The 21,695-nt window shown below is 40.6% G+C and overlaps 3 protein-coding genes across 5 annotated transcripts in view; 2 read left to right on the top strand and 1 right to left on the bottom strand.

The window, feature by feature from the left end:
- Positions 1 to 10,215, bottom strand: part of LOC129756298 (sodium-independent sulfate anion transporter) — a 42,598-nt gene extending 32,383 nt beyond the window's left edge. Inside the window, exon 1 of the mRNA XM_055753140.1 lies at positions 10,084 to 10,215. The gene's annotated coding sequence lies outside the window, so the exon portion shown is untranslated. The remainder of the gene's footprint in view (positions 1 to 10,083) is intronic.
- Positions 1 to 11,103, top strand: part of LOC129756308 (V-type proton ATPase subunit e 2-like) — a 404,689-nt gene extending 393,586 nt beyond the window's left edge. For all 3 annotated transcript variants that reach the window (XM_055753153.1, XM_055753152.1, XM_055753154.1), the window contains exons 2-4: positions 10,515 to 10,619; positions 10,707 to 10,754; positions 10,819 to 11,103. In XM_055753153.1, the coding sequence (XP_055609128.1) occupies positions 10,522 to 10,619; positions 10,707 to 10,754; positions 10,819 to 10,957 (285 nt within the window). In that variant the 5' untranslated portion in view covers positions 10,515 to 10,521 and the 3' untranslated portion in view covers positions 10,958 to 11,103. The remainder of the gene's footprint in view (positions 1 to 10,514; positions 10,620 to 10,706; positions 10,755 to 10,818) is intronic.
- A 6,268-nt stretch (positions 11,104 to 17,371) lies between these two features.
- Positions 17,372 to 18,463, top strand: LOC129757809 (uncharacterized). The gene is made up of 2 exons (XM_055755114.1): positions 17,372 to 18,188; positions 18,280 to 18,463. Exons 1-2 carry the CDS (start codon positions 17,406 to 17,408, stop codon positions 18,400 to 18,402), a joined length of 906 nt encoding a protein of 301 aa, XP_055611089.1. The 5' UTR covers positions 17,372 to 17,405; the 3' UTR covers positions 18,403 to 18,463.
- The last annotated feature ends 3,232 nt before the right edge of the window (positions 18,464 to 21,695 follow it).

Here is a 21,695-nt window from a genome sequence, read left to right as displayed (position 1 = left end):
GGACTTAGTGCACATCGCGATGACTTCTGGCCGACAATTGGTCATCAGAACCAAAAGGATTCTTGAGTCAGGCGAATTCTGGAATCTTTTGCCGGGATTGTCGCCTTTTGTTGTTTCTGCTCCACCACACAATATTGTGCTTCTCCAACTAGCACCCGAAAATCGCCTCCAGTAGTGGCAAGCGTGCCTGTTCAAACGGACTTTTCGGTGAGTCCGGAAAAACGTCAGCAAAAGGTTCTCGGAAGTCTCCAGAATGAAGTGAGGCTTCCAGGAAATGTCGCCGCAGCCACGATGCAGCTCGAGGATGAGCCTTCCACAAAAGGGGTCCTGTCGGAATTGAACATTCCAATAAGGCGACAATAATTAAAACGGAGAAGGTTTACTCACTGAGACCCCTTTGGTGTTGGTTGATGGTCTTGGCGACTTGTTTCGTGGCCTTCAGCGTCGATCCGGATAATGGTGGCCGAGGAACAACTTCGCACGTGCACGCTTGACTGCCAGCGGTACCGGTCCCGGAACTTCTTTCTGGCCCTGTAGTGGAACGATGTCTGCAGCACTTTCCAAATTTTGGCAAAATCGCGTGCCGTGAGTTTGCGAATCGTCCACCACTTGCCACTCGCTTTTCACTTCTGACTTTTTTGGCGGCAAAGTGTTGGTGGTGTTAGTGCCGACTGACAGCTACACTGCTGCCAACTTTGCAGAAAGATAATGATTTTTCATATAATCATATCGCATATTTTGAGTTTCTTTTCGTTCAGTGTTTTTGACTGCACGCTTATTATTGCTTATAAGGGACTGGGTTAATACTTATAACTTATGATTTTGCTCAGATACCATACCAGAAAGCTCGAACAATTACTGAATGTAACACAACATTGCTGCTTGGGCAGAAATTTCAAAAACGTCACAAAGGGTTCGATGGAGAGTTCGACTACACTCCAAGGCAAGCTTGGAGGCAAATCACCCACTAGAAAGGTGTCTTAAGCTCAATAAACAAACGAATACATAAACAAAACTCAAAGCCATCGAGTCATGGCAAATATACAAATATAATATAACTCTAAGCCAACATATTATGGCAGATTGTGTCGAAAAGTATCAGAAAACCTGACAAAATTGTCCATCGAATCCTAATTTAAATCCAGCAATATTACTTTCACTTTAGCAGCTTAACAATAATCCTAGATCTAATAGCCATTGAAAAGAATAATGGCCCAGATCTTACAAATAGGAATAAACATAACGAAGTTTAGGTGGTACTGGTTAAAACGAAGCAACAGAAGTCTAGGGAAAAGAGGGATTTAGACCTCTTAGTCACGAAGAGTCCAAGATAGAGGTTTTACCGCGCCTCCAGATCGCGTTCCTTTAGAATTTTCTTGGTGACCCCCTTAACGACTGTGCATGATCCGGTTTGTATGTCAACCGATGTGTCGCAGATAACATTTTGTTCTGCGCTTTGAACCGGAAGGTTCGTCGTAATCGGCAGTGGTCGCAATCGGTAATGTCAAGATCGGTGATGTCAAAATCGATGTGGTCTCAATCGGGATTTTCATAATTGGTTGTGTCAAAATTAGTAGCGTCAGAATCGGTGATGAAAAATCGGTATACAGGTGTTTGCTGCTAGATCTCAGCAGTCCCCGCTTTTGTCGTGATCAGATGAATTTAGTCGAAATAGGTGGTAATGTCAAAATCGGGTGAGTCACCATCTTGTCTGACCAAATCGGGATGACGACTGCTAATGTGAAGAATTTCAGAAGTGGCCTCACGCAGTAAAAAAGTGGTGTTAACGTCTGGCGTGTTTTGTACGATGATGTTGTTCACTACCTTAGATAGTTGACATAGCTCGTTTCTAGTTTGTTATTGTTCTAGGTACGATTATAGTTCTTTGTAACGGATCTCAATGTAAAAACCAGTAAAGTGTGAAATATTATCAAGATACTTCACCAAATTCGATACGGTATATTTAACTAGAGCGATATTTAAATATTAAACACTAAAACATAATCACAAAATAATAATGATTGTGAATACTTCAATAACATTAACGAACGTAAACAGAATAAAATAGGTTCGTTTTGTTGGGCGCCATTTGTGACAAGAAAATTGATGGCTTTCGGTGCCTCAAAAAATAAATTAAATGCGTGAATTATGTTTCGGCAAGAAAGTGTTGCGAAATCAGGTGTAACCCATTTTATTGTCCCTGCAGGGCATAAAAGTAAGCGTGACTTACGTGCTGCTGCTTTTTAGTTGGATGAGTGGCCCTCCTGGTGCGTGTAAGTGGAGCCAACCTATTCCTCCTCCTCTCGCTGAACTTCTTGAGTTGATCCTTGCGCTCGGATTGCTCGCCTACAGGCATCGGGTTTCGATCGACCGATGCTATTGAGAACGCGCATAGGATGCGCTCCTTGATGGTCGCGTCCGGCGTCCCGGAGCGATCGCAGTTCCGCTGATCCACTTTGGCTCCACCCGATATCGATCCCGCACTCCTTTTCCACGATTTCTGTCCATTGGAGAATTTTGACTCCTTTCCGCTGTGGCTGGCTAACCACATTACGCCTGAACACGACAAGAATCGCACACTTCTTGTTTCTGCTGTCATCCGGCAAGGAAACCACACCTCGCTCCGTGATCGCAAGGTGACTTCCGCGTGCAGTGGCAGTCGCGTACCACCTTTCCCTCGTTGCAAGCTTGTTTTGTCGTTCACCCAACTCCGACAAACGGTGTCGGACTTAGTGCACATCGCGATGACTTCTGGCCGACAATTGGTCATCAGAACCAAAAGGATTCTTGAGTCAGGCGAATTCTGGAATCTTTTGCCGGGATTGTCGCCTTTTGTTGTTTCTGCTCCACCACACAATATTGTGCTTCTCCAACTAGCACCCGAAAATCGCCTCCAGTAGTGGCAAGCGTGCCTGTTCAAACGGACTTTTCGGTGAGTCCGGAAAAACGTCAGCAAAAGGTTCTCGGAAGTCTCCAGAATGAAGTGAGGCTTCCAGGAAATGTCGCCGCAGCCACGATGCAGCTCGAGGATGAGCCTTCCACAAAAGGGGTCCTGTCGGAATTGAACATTCCAATAAGGCGACAATAATTAAAACGGAGAAGGTTTACTCACTGAGACCCCTTTGGTGTTGGTTGATGGTCTTGGCGACTTGTTTCGTGGCCTTCAGCGTCGATCCGGATAATGGTGGCCGAGGAACAACTTCGCACGTGCACGCTTGACTGCCAGCGGTACCGGTCCCGGAACTTCTTTCTGGCCCTGTAGTGGAACGATGTCTGCAGCACTTTCCAAATTTTGGCAAAATCGCGTGCCGTGAGTTTGCGAATCGTCCACCACTTGCCACTCGCTTTTCACTTCTGACTTTTTTGGCGGCAAAGTGTTGGTGGTGTTAGTGCCGACTGACAGCTACACTGCTGCCAACTTTGCAGAAAGATAATGATTTTTCATATAATCATATCGCATATTTTGAGTTTCTTTTCGTTCAGTGTTTTTGACTGCACGCTTATTATTGCTTATAAGGGACTGGGTTAATACTTATAACTTATGATTTTGCTCAGATACCATACCAGAAAGCTCGAACAATTACTGAATGTAACAATGTTGCTGCCTGCTTGCTGAAGCTGCTGGTTCTGGAGCTGTGGTTGATAGTGCTGTTGGAATTGCCGTTGAGGCTGCTGTTGTTGAAGCTGCTGCTGTTGAAGCTGCTGCTGTTGAGGCTGCTGTCGCGGAGCCCATTTAGCTTGCTGTTGCAACGGATGTTGTATTCGATAGCTCTCCGCTTGACTGCCTTGCCGATTCACCAAATTGTTCTGACCTGCCGAAGTTGTAGGCGGTTGCTGACGCTGTTCCGGTCGTTGTTGAGAGTGTTGCTGCTGTAGTCCTGTATTGAAACGATTCGATCTGCGCTCCAGTTGAAGCTTCATGGCACAAACTTGCTCGTACAGCTGGTTGAAGTCCCCTTGCAAACCGTTTGCTTCTTCTGGATCCACTAGATCTGCTTCAGTTTGGATAGCTGACATTGAAGCCGCACCTTGCTGGGCCTCGTTCTCCACCGCATGTACTCTGTTGAAGCGTGGCTGTTGTATTGGAAGCCGATGCGATGGTGCTGAGTATGACGTGGCTCCGTACAACTGCTCGTCCGCCTCCACTGCTTGCAATCTCCCGAAGCGCTGCTGCTGATGTGGCTGAGATCGACTTGTTGTTGCTGGTGTTGCGAAGTTCGGTTCTAGTAAGCTGTTGTGCGGAATTGGAATCCTACGCTGCTGGTTCAGTAATAGCCTTGTCTCGTCGAAGTTGCTGCAGACGTTGACCAGGTCCATCAGTGTCTTAGGCTGAGCGGCTGTTACTATTGTTGCATAGTCCATGTTCATATTTTTCTTGACTATGAACAACTTCTCCTCTTCCGTAAGTGGTGGATCGATGAAGCGGAATAGTGTAGAGATGTCACGGAAGAACTTATCGAACGTTTCGTTGGCACCTTGAAAACGGAAGCTGGCTTCCAACCTCAGGATCTGAGCATACCCGCTAGGCAGGAATTCCCGTCGAATTTCTTGCTTGAATGCTTGCCAGGAATACAGGCGACGTTGGGCAAGTGCTCTTGAGTACCAGTCGAGGGCGTCTTCAAGCAACAGGTGCTTTATGGAAGCCAGAAGTGTCTGATCGTCGATTCCCTCTGATCTGGCAAACGTCTCCACTCGGTCTAGGAAAATGTTGAGGGACGTGGTGTCCTTTTCGCCTCGGAACTTGAAAGGCCAATTGTGAATCGCCTTCTGCATCCGCCTGTCGTAGTTGCTACCACTTCGGTTTGTAAAGCTGTCGTTCAACTGCTGCTGCCTTCTTTGTCGTTGTTGAATGTCGAACCGCAGTTCGTCCAGAACGTTCACAGCAGCTATACCAGCCGAACTACCCGACCTCCGGATGATTACTTCCTCCGAGTCCCTCTGTCCTTGTCTGCCTCCTTGGAACGGAAGAGAAGACGGCTCAACATCCGCTTCTTGCATCCGTGCTCGTGCTCCTTCATCGTTTCCGGCTGCTTGTGGCCTCGGTGGAATCGTCAACGCATCGCAGGCATCCCTACTGCTACTGTTCTCTGCCTGGATGGTCGGGACACTAGTAGAAAGACTAGTGTTTTCCGTTTCACTTAGCACCATATTGACTGCACTGTTCACGCACTCTATCTGAGCTAGCAGCGTCTCTACAAGCTCGCACACGACCCTACGCGTTTCCTCTAAACTCGCGACCACTGGAATCAGTGATAATCTTTGCCGGTAATGAAGCAATCTCGATTTCGCGCAAGCCATTTGATCGGCGTTTCTATTCTGCGTGGCTGAATCAACATGATTCCTCAATTCTACAACTGCCCTCTGGCAGACCTCGATGTTCAACTCCGGCGACATTACGTGTTCTGAATTAACATAAATGGTGTCTCTAAGGGTGTCCTCTTGGACAAGGGCTTTTAACTTGACAACCCTAGCTCTTCTAGAGCAGGGGGCTAGATTCGTAACATGGCGCAAGGCCAATTCATATTCCATCTCCTCATCATTAAGATGATACAAATCAATTTGTTTATTCATTATTAGGTTTATTAGGATCAAAAAACCAGACAAATGTGGACTTACAGATTACAAAATTACGATACGATAATAAGAAGAATGATACGATATTCCAAAAAAGAGCGATAATAATAATGATTATCAACAGACAATAATAATCGTAATAATCATGAACGTATTCACAAAATAATAATAAAAATTGTGATTACTAACATCAAGTAACTTAAACGAACAATAATTGAATAAATAGGTTCGTTTTGTTGGGCGCCATTTGTAATAGAGGCAGATCTGTGGTCGATGCCACAAAAATTAGAATATAAATTTTCTAGAAATTTTGGCTTATATTATGGCATTTTTAGCAATCAACTCTCCCACTCTTCCCCGAATTGCGTGCACTTACCGCTCTTCATTTCGTCGTCCCTGGAGGGATCTCCTCCGCCTCGGCCTCGCCGGTCCCACTGTGGGAATTTGCTCCGTGTGGATCACGCCTGCTCGACAACGCGTCGCCCCTGCAGTGACGCGGACGCGCCCCTGCGTAGCTGCTTCCTTGCCAGTTGCTATTCGCCCCGAACTGCGGTTGCCTCGGTTTGCAGCAACCTTTGCCGCCACCTGAATAGCACAACTGGTGCTGTTTGGCTTCAGCCACTCCACGCCACCTGGCGCACTGACGGAATAGCGCCGCCGGTGCTGCTGCTTCCGTTTTCGGACGCCCTCCTGCCCGTAGCGCCGCCTGGGTTCCAGTAGTGAGCCGCTTCTTCCCCTTTTTCTCGTCACTCTTCGCACGGAGCGACAATCAGCTAGGCTGGTTTAGCCTCTCCTTCTCCCTTATTCGGATCACCGCCTGAGAACCACCAGAGGCGTCTTCCTTCCGCCTGCGGTTGTTTGTCGCCGGGAGCACCTATTGAGAGCCACTGGTGGTGCTCTTCTTCAAAACTCGACCGCCCTGGAGCACCGAAGAGGAACAATCCTGCTGGTGAAAATTCTCACTGTCGATCGCTCTTTACCGGAGCACCGACGTCGCCAGTCAGCCCTGGGATTTTTGCCACCGAGGTCGAGATCGTGATGGTAGATGGGGTAAAAAGAAACAGATGGGGAAAAAAGAAAGGGCCGCCTGCGAAAAGCCGAAATTAGTTTCTTGTGGCCACGTTTTATTTTTAAATTCTCCTTTACCTTCTTGTGCGACCCTTTTGCCGTTCTTTTTGGCTTCTTCTGGACCGGGATTCCCGGCTGGGGCTACCCTATGGGCGATAGAAAGTCGGGTTAGCTCTAGGTTCTTCGCTGCAGGTGTTACCTTTTTAGGCTTGATGCCTTTTCCGTCCTCGAATTGACCGGTAAAGCGGCTGCACGTGGCCTGGCCTGGCCTGGCTTTTCGCATTGTAGTGGCTGTAATAATGCCCTAATTAAATCACGCACGTAAAATGTGATGGTGCCACGTACCTTGAATCGGTTTTCTACGGCGCACTTCCCACGCGGTTCTCCCCCGGGCGACAGAACTATTTTTTCCCACCACGAACTTGTGTGGTGTGTTGCGGAAACGACAATGCGGTTTTCGGTCGTTTCGTTTTGTTTTGTTTTTTCTTTCGGTTTCTGCACGCTGATTTTAATTTACTCACTCCTTTTACACTTGGAGTATATTTCACTTATTTTTGGGGTTTTTATTTTATTTTTGTGCACGCTTCCAAAAATCTACATGGGGATGGGTTTTTATTGAGTTAATAATGCCAATTGCTCGTATCATATCAATTTAGGGACTATCAAAGAAAAATATAAATTCAATTGCAACAATATTGCCCGGATTTTTAATCGACAATTTTGAAATGAAATGCCCGGATTTTGCCAGGCTTTCAGATAAAATAGTCCGGATTTTTCCGGCCAGAATATGTGCTGAAAAATTGCTGGTAACCTTATTAAAAAGGTTTTAGTTTTGGGGTCGTTCACTTATTACGTAAGCACGATTTTGAAAATTTTCAACCCTCTCTCCTCCCCTGGTAAGACAAAGTAAGATTTTTCAAAACCCCACCTCCCCCCCTAGTAAGATCTCACGTTTTTAAAGTTTTAGAATTTTTTTTTTTTTGGTAAATCTGTTGTAAAATTTAGAGTTGGTAGTGTCTATCACTGAAAAAACTTTCTAGAAATTCATTATTTAAAATCCTTATATTGATTTTTTAAAGATTTTTTCTGAATGAAGTCATTTTCGAAATATGATGGATTCAATTCGTGGTGTCACAATGCGCCATTTTCCTTGTTGTTTTTATAAATTTCTCAATTGAAAAGATTGTTATGATGAAAAACGAAAAGCGACGATCTTTTTTAATTTAGTGTTTTTGGTTTGAATTGATTTTCTATAAATTTTATAGATCCTGCAATTTTTTTTATTAATTCAAAGACATTAAAAGATAAATAACATAACATCAAAATTAACCAACAAATAGGTAGTGAGTAAAATAAAACCTGAGTAATATGGTTTCGTATGGCTGTGGCTATGATGAATTTTTAATGTAATATTTCTTACGTAAGATTTTTGGAAACCCTCCCTACCCCCTAGTAAGAGATTTTAAGGAAATGTGAAAACCACAAGGTGCCATGATTTTGCCTTTTTTTTTTATTTTTGTCACTTATGTTACTTTTTTTCAATTTAGTCATTTATGTAATTTTTTTTTCTTCAATTGTCAAACTTTTGTTATTTTTGTCATTATTGTCATTTTTTAACTGTTGTCATTTTTACCATTTTTGTCATTTAAGTATATCATTTTTTATGTGATTTCATCAAGTCACATATGTAACTTTTGTCAATTTTGTAATTTTTCTCGTTACATAAGTTATTTTTGTCCATTTTGTCATTTTCGTCAATTTTGACATTTTTATAATTTTTTGTTATTTATTTCGTTTTTGTTATTTATTTCGTTTTTGTTATTTTGTGGATTTTTTGTTAACCAGGGCCACAGATGCTCCTTGAGCAATTGTATTACTGATGGGTCTAATTTATACGAGAATTGGACCAACATATTTTCATATTACTTCGAAAATTTTTTTTCCTGGAACATAATCAAAAAGTAAACGGAAAGAAAACGTGCGCTATTAAACGAATATTATTTATTAGATTTTTTCTTTTGATTTAGTGTCTGGTTCAAGAAGATTGAATACTTACAATTTAAATAAAAAAAAATGCACAACTTACTTGTAAATGTAAGCCGTGTTTCACACTAGATAACTATGGAACTAAAAAACTTTTCTTTTGGTTATCAGTTATGTACTACATACACGCAGCGAAAAGTAGTACCATTGAACTAAAAAAAATACATCTTTGATTCAAAAACCTTGTGTACATTGAAACAAAATCCAATTTCCTTGATTCAAGTAAGTTTTATATTGAACCGAATTTTTTTCCCATAAAACCAATGTTCCGAATTTTTAAATCAAAATATTTAATTTGAATTCAAAGAATTTTTTATTAACTCAGAATCAAAGTAAAAATTCATTGATTTAGATGAATTTTCTTTTGAACCAAAGTATTTTTTCGTCAAACTGTCGAAACACGGGTCGGCGAGAAGCTTTTCCGACAACCAGTCAGACCTATTTCTTTTCTCCGGAATCTTCCTGCCGCGCAACCACCAGCCAGCACCGAAATCACAAGACGTACCCAGCGTAGGAAATTTTCGACAGCTTTGAGAGGACAAACGACTGTGAACTCTTAGGTAGGTTTTTCAAAATTAATTTAATTTCAAATAAACCGTCTAAGTAACAAAATTTTTCAGGGCAATCATTCATCAAACTAATTGGAAGAGGTAACTGTATACCGAATGTTCCGGTCCTCCAACTATGCGGTTGCAATAGCTTCGGGCCGATCCTATAGAAGACTCAACATCTGGCGCCGAAACCCTTCATCAGTTGTTCGGATGGAATTGTCCGCCAACTAACATCGTCCAGTAAGTACTTTTCATGCAATGTATGCAAATGATTTTAAATTTTTTTTAATTGCCTTATTTAGCTTAATGTCGTTTTTTTAAAGCTTCATAATAAACCGTATTATGTGTTCTCTTCTTTATTTACAGATGAACCAAGAAATCAAGAACTTCCTGTGGAAAATCGATAATCTAAATGATGTACTTTAAGAGAAATAAAATGTTTTTATTATAATTGATTTCTTTTTATTTCTAATAGGATAAAAACTATTATGTAGTACTAGAATTTTTAGAAACCAAAAATAGATTTGAAAAACAAATACTTTTAAATTGAAACCCAAATACCGTAAGAATAAAGACAAATTTCATAAAACTGAACGAAAAGGTTTTTGAATCAAAAGCATTTAATTATTTGGAACAAAGAAAAAGTTTTGATTCAAAGGAAAGCATTTCTTCGAAACAAAAGAAAATGCAATTGAGTCAAAGGAATTTTTATTTGTCCCAAAATCAAAGGAAAAAATCCTTTGTTTTTGCGGCACTTTCCTTTGAAACTAATTTCTATTTTTCTGCGTGTAGCTAAATTTTACTAGCAGAATGGAACTTGAACACAAAATGATAGCGTAAAACTTACATCTTTTAATAGAAGATTTAGCTGAACTGCGTTAGTTACACGTATTCAAAAACCGAACGAAAACCTATCAAAAACAAATTTAACACAAGCCACCAATATTTAAAAAATTTCCCCGAAGTTTCAACAGCTGCTTTATTTACAAACACGGATCCTATGTGGCAAATTTTACCGACCAACATTTTTTTTGCTCGCAAAAGTCCCCGTTATCTGTGACGTTCGTTGTTTCCACAACAAAGAGGAACTCACGATGAGCACCCTCGAATCGAACATCACATGTGGTGACTCAAAGCACTCAAAGGCCACTGTCATGTGATATTTTTCTCCAGTGCATTCGATTTTGGATTTCAGGTAGGTGAAAATTTGGAGCTGCATTAAATTTGCCAAATTTTGGTAACTTCGGGTATTTAATTCACATTTTTCTTCTGTTCGTTAGCAATCATGGGAGCATCGGCATTGCCAATCATCATTTTCTCAGTCATTTTCGGCGTGGTTGGCATTGTTTTGCCAATCATTGCACCGAAAGGTCCAAACCGTGGGTAAGTCTGATACTCCTTCAATCCCTTTGTCGGACGAATGTCCTTGAATATTTCTGATGGAAAACTGATTGAAAAATGTTTTTATAGCATTGTCCAGTGTGTCCTGATCTTGACCGCGGCCACCTGCTGGTTGTTGTAAGTATTGAGTAAGATCCCGTGATATACTTTTTGTTAATACAATTTTTCCTCATTCGCTTAGCTGGTTGTGCTGCTACATGGCTCAAATGAATCCGTTGATTGGGCCGAAATTGCATCAGAATACCATTCTTATTATGGCCCGTGAATGGGGCAATCCTCTTCCCGACATGGATGGTTTCCATCCATCAGAGGAACACTAAAATATTTTCCGGATGTTCTGGTGATCCTTAGTAATTCCATCTCATTGAATGATTTATTCCATTTTTCAACGTACCAAGAAGCGGCGATATCTATTAAGAAATCAGTTTACAGGTTCTCGGAAAATAATATGTCAAAACAAAACAAATAGCCAACTTTCTGTTCGTGCCGATGAATGATAATAATCATTCAAATGTTTTTCTTTCACTGATTGTTAAAGTGTTGTATGTATTTCCTGTCACGATAACATTAAACAGAAATCTATGAAGAACAAAACTTTAAAACCAAAACAACTCAGTATTTCATTTCACAAAAACCTAAGATAAGTAAATGGTAAATGAAACAAAACTAACTGATCAGACAGCCAGCTAAACATTCATCATTAGCACCAAAACAAGGAAAAATTAGTAACGATCATTAACAATACCGAAAGCAACAGAGAAGTCACAGAGAGAAAGTTCATGTGCTCCACAGTAGAAAATACATATATAAAAAATATTCCATTACAAATTTTAATTTTAACGATATGGAAAGGAAAGAAAACATTTCCAAAACAGATTATATTTTCAACTAGATCAATCTTATCAGGAATTGAATTTTTATCAGAGATCATTATTCCAGTACCAACACGTGAAAAAAAAAAGTCTCAAGGTGTTTATAAAAAACTTGTTTCTTTGTTTTTTTAAACTGCTCAGTTGATTTAATTTCAATTCATTCCAAATTCATCCAATTATATACACGTCGCAGGTATTATTTTAAAACAACATAAATCTCTCTCATTATAACTCGCTGCTTTTGTGAAATCGGACAGTGCAGTTAGTCCGAACGTGGTGGTTTGTTTTTCTACCGACCAAATCGTTTGCCGAATTCCAGAGACACGAAATTGAAATTGGCGTGAGTTTTATCTGGCCATCATCATCGGTGCGAGTGTTGTCGCCATCGGGGAAGTGTTAATTGTTCCCCCGACAAACCCGAGTGTGGATAACGTGGGAGCTGTTACCGTTGGTTCCGGTGCTGTTTGCCGTGGGTAGCAGGATACAGGACGTCTCGGTGGATCGGTCGTTTGCGTTCAAGAGCGTCATCAGCAGCAAAGACTCAACTTGGTCGCCATCTTCTTCCAAGGACCACGTGGTTGCTGAACAAAAGAAGATACATGCAATTGAAAAGTGCAAGAACCTTTGTAAGTCTCTTTTTTCATTTTTTCACTATTCTCTCGTCTATTTATTTCCCTGTACATATTTTGAATTTTGGTTGCTTCGGTCATATTTTAAACACGGGCGACATTCGTGTTCCCGTGCAAAAATATGAACGAAGGCGGGGGGTTAAACTCGTCATCGGTGGACGAAAAGGAAGCCATGTACGAGAATGAAGAGCATTTGGAGGATTCAGACGATGCTGGTCCCTCAAGTGCTAATCATTCTCGTACGTCCAATAATTCTTCATCACCCACAGATGACAGTGTAGCTCCTCGACTCCGAACCTACACAGATGGTTCGTCTTTTTCTGGGCCATGGGTGGTTTTCATCCGGCCCAAAGCTAACGGCAAACAGCTAAACGTAGTGCAGATCACTAAAGATCTGGCGAGGTGGCCCTCCGTAACCTGCGTTACTAAGGTGCGACCAAACAAGTTGCGCGTTGTCGTGGACAATCATAAATCCGCTAATGAAATTGTTGCCAGCAAATTCATTAATTTAGAGTACCACGTCTACATTCCGTCTCGAAACGTAGAGATAGAGGGCGTGATCTCAGAAATGAGTCTGGAGGCTGGGTACGTTAAATCCCACGGCGTTGGTAAATTTAAGAGCCTTGATTCGACTTCGGTCGAAATCTTGGATTGCCGCCAACTCAATACTACCACCGTCGTAGAAGGAGTTAAAAAGTACTCGCCTTCAGCTTCATTTCGAGTGACCTTTGCGGGTACCGCCCTCCCTCACTACGTCTTGATTGACGGAGTTTTGAGGCTTCCTGTGCGGCTCTTCGTGCCTCGCCCGATGGAATGCAAAAATTGCATTAAATTGGGGCATACAGCTTCCCATTGTTGTAGCAAGAAGCGTTGCCCCAAATGCGGGGAGGTTCATGGGGATGGAGCATGCTCAGCAATAGAACAGAAATGTATCTATTGCGGGGGCTCACCTCAAGACATCTCCTTGTGCGAGGCGTTTAAGAGCCGCTGGGATAGTCAAAGGCGCTCTTTGAAGGAACGGTCAAAACGTTCCTATGCCGCCATACTAAAGGGCGCGGCGCCTCCGATCCAACCGCAGTCCAGTAACATTTTCACAGTGCTGCCAGTTGACAACGAGGACACAACAGATGAGGAGAACCCGTTTATTTTTGTAGCGAACTCGCGAAAACGTTCAAAACCAACTACTAAGACCCCTAAGATTCCGAATAAAATCCCGACAATCAGCCCTCCAATCAACATCACCAAAAAAGTGATTGCTACAGACAAGAAAAAACAAGTTCCTCCTGGATTCCGCGCGACCTTTTCTCCACAGAATAATTCAACAGCAGCTGGGACTTCAAAAGCTCCCGTTACTAATGCGGATTTGTCAGAATCAACTCATCAACCGGGACTTTTCAAGTTTTCTGACATACTTAATGGAATTTTCACGTTTTTTAACGTTTCTGAATCCATAAGAAGTATTGTTAGTGCAATGCTTCCTATGGTTAAGACATTTTTGAAGCAATTGATGCAAACTTGGCCCCTTCTTTCAGTGTTTATCTCTCTCGATGGCTAATTTACGCCGAGAGGTCGGAGATATCACTGTTTTACAGTGGAATTGTCGTAGTCTCGTCCCTAAACTGGACCCGTTCAAATTTTTACTTCATGAAACTAGTTGCGATATTTTTGCGTTGTCCGAAACTTGGCTTTCTTCACAATCTAACATCTCATTCCACGATTTTAATGTCATACGTCTAGACCGCGACGATTCTTATGGAGGGGTGCTTTTGGGGATCAATAAGCACCACTCCTTCTATAGAATCCACCTCCCTTTATCAGGAGGAATTGAAGCTGTTGCATGTCATACAACTATAAGAGGTAAGGACTTATGCGTTGTCAGTTTGTACTGGCCTCATAGAGTTGCAGTGGATCGACGTCACCTAGAGGACCTGTGCTCAGTGCTCCCTGAGCCAAGGTTGATCCTGGGTGACTTTAATTCGCATGGAACTGTCTGGGGAGAACAAATTGACGATAGTCGTTCTACTCTTATCTATGACATTTGCGACAGTTTCAATTTAACAATTTTGAACACGGGTGAAAAAACACGAGTACCTAAACCTCCTGCAAGACAAAGTGCAATTGACCTCTCACTCTGCTCAAACTCACTATCATTGGATTGCCAGTGGAAGGTAATCCCTGATCTCAATGGTAGTGATCACTTGCCAATCAAAATTACAATCACCAATGGGGTTAGCTCTTCAAACACAATAAATATGACATATGACCTTACAAGACACATCGACTGGAAAAAATACTCGGACGAAATAACATCAGCAATCGGTTCTACGAATGTTTTACCTCCTGCAGAGGAGTACCACTTTCTTTCACGTTTAATACATGAAAGTGCACTTTGCGCTCAAACAAAACCCATCCCAGATTCATCAGTTCCCCGAAGGCCTCCAAACCCATGGTGGGACCAGCAGTGTTCCAAGCTTTATAAGGACAAATCAAAAGCATTCAAAGATTTTCGGAAATATGGAACTCTCGCCCTTTTTGAAGTATATGTTTCCCTTGAAAATCAGTTTAAAAAATTGGTCAAGGGGAAGAAAAAGGCGTATTGGAGGAATTTTGTGGGTGGCTTATCAAGAGAAACATCCTTGAGTACCTTGTGGAGAGTGGCACGAAGCATGCGTAATAGATCATCTACGAATGAAAGTGAGGAATATTCACATAGATGGATATTTAACTTCGCGCGGAAAGTCTGTCCAGATTCTACGCCTGTACAAAAAATAATCCGGGATGTGCTTCCTGAAAGGTGTGGTCTGGATTCCAGTTTTTCGATGGTCGAATTCTCACTTGCCCTCCTCTCTTGCAACAATTCAGCTCCGGGTATTGATAAAATTAGATTTAACTTGTTGAAAAACCTTCCGGATGCCGCCAAATTTCGCTTGTTAAATTTATTTAATCAATTCTTGGAGCATAACATTGTTCCCCAAGAGTGGAGACAAGTGAGAGTTATCGCTATCCAAAAGCCCGGAAAACCAGCGTCCGATGCGAATTCGTACCGTCCAATAGCGATGTTGTCTTGTATACGTAAATTGATGGAGAAAATGATTTTGTTTCGTTTGGATAAATGGGTAGAAACAAATGGCCTCCTTTCAGATACTCAATTTGGGTTTCGAAGGGGCAAAGGAACAAACGATTGTCTTGCTTTGCTGTCTTCAGAGATACAAATGGCGTACGCAAAACGTGAGCAAATGGCTTCAGTGTTTCTAGACATAAAGGGAGCTTTTGATGCAGTCTCAATAGAGGTGTTGTCAGACAAGTTGCACTCCCGGGGTCTGCCTCCACTATTGAACAACATCTTATACAGCTTGCTTTGTGAGAAACATCTGAACTTTGCTCACGGAGATATTGCAATTAGAAGAACCTCCTACATGGGCCTCCCACAGGGTTCATGTTTAAGTCCACTTTTGTACAACTTTTACGTAAGTGACATCGATAGTTGTCTCTCTGAAGGCTGCACTCTAAGACAACTTGCAGATGACGGCGTGGTATCTGTCACAGGATCTTCCGAGTCTCATCTGCACAGACCTTTACAAGATACTTTAGACAGATTGTCTTCCTGGGCGTTGGGGCTTGGGATTGAGTTTTCCCCTCAGAAAACGGAGATGGTTGTTTTCTCTAAGAAACATAGACCTGCTCAACCGAAGCTTCAACTCCTAGGCAGAACGATCACTCAATCGAGGTGTTTTAAGTATCTTGGGGTTTGGTTTGACTCCAAGTGTACCTGGAGAGCCCACATTGAGTATCTGAAAGGAAAATGCCAACAAAGAATAAATTTTCTCCGATCAATCACAGGCACCTGGTGGGGAGCCCACCCAGAAGATCTTTTAAAATTGTATCGAACAACCATTCTTTCAGTGATGGAATATGGTAGCTTCTGTTTCCAGTCAGCTGCCAAATCTCACCTCATCAAACTCGAGCGTATCCAATACCGTTGTCTCCGCATCGCAATGGGCTCTATGCCCTCAACGCACAACATGAGTCTTGAAGTTTTGGCAGGAATACCCAAGCAACCAGAATTCCCTTAAAAAGGTTCCATAGAAGCTTAATCAGCTCTCGTTTGTGTCTGAAGAGAATGCTAATCAGCCCAAAATTTAAGTTCTTAAAGCTACTTCCAAGTTCGTTTAGGGGGCTGTAGAGAACGCTATTCAGCTTCTAAGAGAATGTCAAGAAACTTCTACGCGCCGAAAAAAAAATCCATTTGACAGATTGCTCTGACAACCACATTTCAGATTGCTAGGCTGCCGGTCTATCATGGTCTATCTCATTGATTTTAATTATATTGTTTTGATTACAAAAGCTGCTTACACGCCTAGAGAATTGAACCGCTGCCCTCTAGGTTGCAATGAAACTCACCAGCCTCTCGACCAATCCAGCAATAGCTAATTGCCACTGAAATAATTAGTATTTAAACTAAATGTCATTTGAGATGATTGAGTGGGTTGGTCAATAGAAGGTACCTTATTTCGTTCAAAGGACTTTCAGTACACAATATGAATCATAACAAAAATTCGCATCATCAAAAATTTATTCGAATATCTTATTTAACATTTATAAGAAAAATTCGAAAAAATCTTGAATTCCATTTGTAAATATCAGTACAGATATAAACAAAACAAATACCATGACAAGAAATTGACAGACATTTTTGACATGTCGCTTAGAATTCCCATATAGGTTCTTTAAAACACCTTCAAGTATCTTAATGGTGCGCTTTAGAATGTTACGCGAACGTTATCGACCTTCCTGAAAAACATTTTTGACATGTCGCTTAGAATTCCCATATAGGTTCTTTAAAGCACCTTCAAGTATCTTAATGGTGCGCTTTAGAATGTTAAGCGAACGTTATCAACCTTCTTGAAAAACATTTTTGACATGTCGCTTAGATTTCCCATACAGGTTCTTTAAAACGCCTTCAAGTATCTTAATGGTGCGTTTTGGAATGTAACGCGAACGTTATCGACCTTCTTGAAAGAAGTTCCATTAAAAGCGCTTAGAAGTTCTGTTATCGATAGTTTAACCTTTCTAAGGGCGATGGAAGTTCCTGAGTAACTTTTACGCGACAAGAGTCACCTGAGGTTCCCGTAATACATTTTTTCAGCCAAATGTGAACTTCGGAGTTCGGAGTTAAGTAAAAACGCGACTTTTGGTTGCTTGGGATACTCCCTTTGAAAGATCGATACAATCTACTATCACTTCGGTTCCTCATCAGGTGTGAGGTCATGAACCCATTGGTGATCGTTAATTTTGAAAGGTTACTTGAGCAAAATTTTCGAACAAGATTTATGTCTGTATACTATGTCCTCATGTCAATGCAGGTAAACCCTTCTTCGTACTCTCCAACTCGTGTTTTCAGCCCACACTACGATAATTCTTCTGTCCAGTTTGATTTGTCTATGCAGCAGGAAATTCGTGGAATCCCGGATTCGCATCGCCCACTTCTGATTCCAAGAATTTTCGAAGCTAAATATAGACACGTCGATGCTGACAAAATGTACCTTACCGATGGGTCTCTAATTGAGGAATCAACGGGATTCGGAGTGTTCAACGAAACAACTAGCGCCTCTTATAACCTCCAGTCTCCATGCTCTGTGTATATAGCAGAGTTAGCTGCTATTCACTGGGCCTTGGACAGCATCGCCTCACGGCCTGTTGGGCACTACTACATTGTAACGGATAGTCTAAGCTCAGTTGACGCAATACGATCAATACGACCGGGAAAGCACTCGCCGTTCTTCCTAGAGAAGATACGGGATACTTTGAGTGCTTTAACAAGACGTCGCTTTCCCATTACCTTTGTTTGGGTTCCCTCTCATTGCTCGATAGTGGGCAATGAGAAGGCAGACTCTCTGGCAAAGGTGGGGGCGACGGAAGGCGACACGTATCCACGTGAAATCGTCTTCAACGAATTCTACTTCTTGGTACGAGGGAACTCTCTTGTCAACTGGCAGCGCAAATGGGACGAGGATGAGGATGGTCGGTGGCTCCACTCGATTATCCCAAAGGTAAGCCTTAAACCATGGTTCAATAGATTGAACTTGAGTCGGGATTTTATTCGTATATTTTCCCGTCTCATGTCCAATCATTGTTCCTTAGACGCGGTACTCTATCGTTTTGACATTGCTGGCAGCAATTTGTGTAGTTGCGGCCAAGGTTACCATGACATCGAGCATATTGTTTGGTCGTGTGAGGTCCATCTTGTCGCCAGAACGAATTTAATAGACTCCCTTAGGGCCCGAGGAAAACCACCTAATGTTCCAGTTAGAGATGTACTAGCTGTGCTAGATTTGGACTACATGTTCGAAATCTACCTTTTTTTAAAAGCTATCGATCTTCGTCTATAATTTCTTTTTTATTTTCATATTTCCCTTTCTATCTTCCTTTCTCCTCTCACAAAGTGTTAAGTTAAGAAAACAATTGTAAACAACAAAATCGATTTTGGCTCCTTAAAGCCTAAAGGTATGAGCCGTTTCAAATAAAGAATTGTTAAAAAAAAAAAAAAATAAATCTCTCAACAAATCATTGATAATTACAACATCTATTTTTATATTTAAGATGAAAAACGAGTTTTTTATCTATTGAGAACTCATTTGGAAAGTCATGAAAAGGTTTTGGTTTCGTGGCTTCTTTGTGTAGGCAAGTTCGTGTATCAGCGTTCTCTATCGGCATGAATAAACCCTACAGATTTAGGATCACATAAGCCAAACAATATTAGTGGGAGATGGAAAGAAAATTGATTTCCATCCCCATTACATTTAATGTTAATTAATACAGTAATTATGACAAACTGTTGACTTCAACAATTGCTAAGCATTATGAATTATTGTACGTTCAGGCGGTCTACAGAAGACCAGCGATTTGAGTCATATGTACACAGTAAATGAAAATTACCGAGTTCGGTAATTTTTTTACCGAAATCCTAACATGTGTAAATCGTTAAACTGTTCGGTAATTTTTCCGGTAAAAAATAAACGAACATCGGTAAATCGACTCTTCATTTACCGATGTTCGTTTATTTTTTACCGAAAAAATTACCGAACAGTTTAACGATTTACACATGTTAGGATTTCGGTAAAAAAATTACCGAACTCGGTAATTTTCGTTTACTGTGTATGTATGTATTCTTAGACAAATCTAACCATGTACACAGTAAACGAAAATTACCGAGTTCGGTAATTTTTTTACCGAAATCCTAACATGTGGAGTTCGTTAAACTGTTCGGTAATTTTTTCGGTAAAAAATAAACGAACATCGGTAAATGGAGAATCGATTTACCGATGTTCGTTTATTTTTTACCGAAAAAATTACCGAACAGTTTAACGAACTCCACATGTTAGGATTTCGGTGAAAAAATTACCGAACTCGGTAATTTTCGTTTACTGTGTAAGTAAATATAAACTTAGAGAATGAAACTTGCATTACTATACTTCTGTAGACTTTAAACATTCTTGTCGGTTGATTTCTTCTAATTTTTTATAAGATTTTTTTTATTTATATTCATTGATAGTAGTTGTTCAATAACTTTATACGAGTTTAATACGTAAAGCAACACAACAAACTTTTAAAATCAATGCCCATTACGCTCAACTTGGTAAAGTTTAGGTTTTACTCGACGTTTAATCAATTGAAGCTCAAAGCACCTTAAGGCTTAAAGTTCATTTCTCAATTTTAATGTTTGAATATTAATGAACTTCATTAAAACGGGCCATAGACTACAGAAATGGCATGTACTAATTCGATGATTCCACAACTATTGAAGCAACAGCAACAACAAAACCCTCCTCCACCCCGGTTGGGGCTGAGTAAATGGTCTGAATTTTGTGCAAGCAGCACCATACACTATGCCGCAGAAGGTTGCTTGCACAAAAAATTTCGATCCCGACCGATTTTACTCAAACTGTTTGCGCCCGGCCGAAGTTTAATCGATTTTTCGGTTTTCTATTCTTCTTGCAAGTCAATCCAATATATCTTCTAAGTTTGAAGTTTTTGTTTCAAAAAATTATTATTTTCCGTTGAAAACATTTTTCTTAGGTTGAAAGAAAATTTACTTTGTTTTAAAAGAAATATGCAATTGAAAAAATGTCTTGAATCAAAGAATTTGTTTCAAATCAAAGTCCAAAACTATTCAATTCAAAAAAAAATAATTCTTTCCTTCAAAAATTATTCTAGAATCAAAACTACACAGTAAACGAAAATTACCGAGTTCGGTAATTTTTTTACCGAAATCCTAACATGTGGAGTTCGTTAAACTGTTCGGTAATTTTTTCATGGCCGAGAAGTGACAGCTGTCAAATATTACGGACCTAATTCTGTAAAAATCACCGAAACTCGGCTAATCAAATCTTTCATCATCTGTCAAAATTTTGACAGTTGTTAACGTTCTATTACCGAAAGTCGGTACAATGCCACCGAACTGCCTGTATTTATTACCGAAAGACGGTAATGTTTATCCGAAAAACTATAAACGCTCGGTAATATATACCGATGAACCCGTAAAGTTTACCGAAATACCTTAAAATTATTACCGAAATACCTTAAATAATTACCGAAATACCTGTAATTAATACCAAAATATCTATAACTATTACCGAAATTTCGTAATTTTTTTACCGAAAAGCTTCAAAACTTCGGTATTATTTACCGAACCCCCGGTAGAATTTGCCGAAATATTTGTAATAATTACCGAAATGCCGGAAGATAGTACAAAAATACCTGTAGTTATCACCGAAATAACGATAAAAATTACCGAAATTCCGGTAAAACTCACCGAAACACCGGTAAGACTTTCCAAAAAAAATTGAAGAAGTTCGGTAATATTTTCCGAATAACCGGTGATTTCTACCGAAAAATCTGTAATCATTACCGAAACTCCAGTTATTTTTACCGAAAATATGTATTTTTACTGAAGTCTCTGTAATGCCGAAATGCCGGTAATATTTACCGAAAACTGTAAATTTTTGGTTATTTTTACTGGAAACGGTAAAACGTTCGGTAATTTAAGCTTATGATGCACAACGTATTACGCGAGACGATTCGAGTCTCAAATCATTTCGCGTAAAACGCTGTGGACCATAAGCTTAAATTATCGAACATTTTACCGTTTTCGGTAAAAAAGAACCGAACATTCAAAGTTTTCGATAACTACCAGCATTTACAGAAGACGATTCTTATGAGCACGGATGACTTTTAGAGAGTATGTCGAGTTAACATTTTTTTGCCTGAAGCGCCTTCGACAACAGCATCATATCAAATTTGTAATAATAGACCTAAAATGAAGATAATTGTGGGTTAATGTGAAAGTAAACGCATTTCAAGATCATAAAAATTATAGACGGATAAAAAGGCGTTGAAAATGAAAGAGTTGAATTCTACATAGAAGCCTTTTCATCCCATGTCATCAATTTGATTGGCACTGATAAACTATTTCGAAGTGGTTCTGTCATATAGAGTTGACCACATCACTCCAAAGAAGTTCACAAAGTTTAAAGTCAGAACCAATCGTTGATGACATA

This window comes from Uranotaenia lowii, chromosome 3 (genome assembly GCF_029784155.1).
Source record: "Uranotaenia lowii strain MFRU-FL chromosome 3, ASM2978415v1, whole genome shotgun sequence".
Lineage (NCBI taxonomy): Eukaryota > Metazoa > Arthropoda > Insecta > Diptera > Culicidae > Uranotaenia > Uranotaenia lowii.
This window is presented reverse-complemented; position numbering and strand designations above follow the sequence as displayed.

Excerpts from the sequence above, each read along its gene's own strand:
- LOC129757809 (XM_055755114.1), top strand. The coding sequence starts at position 17,406 with ATGAACCCATTGGTGATCGTTAATTTTGAAAGGTTACTTGAGCAAAAT. Across the intron at positions 18,189-18,279 it reads TCCACTCGATTATCCCAAAG|ACGCGGTACTCTATCGTTTT; the intron begins GTAAGCCTTAAA and ends ATTGTTCCTTAG.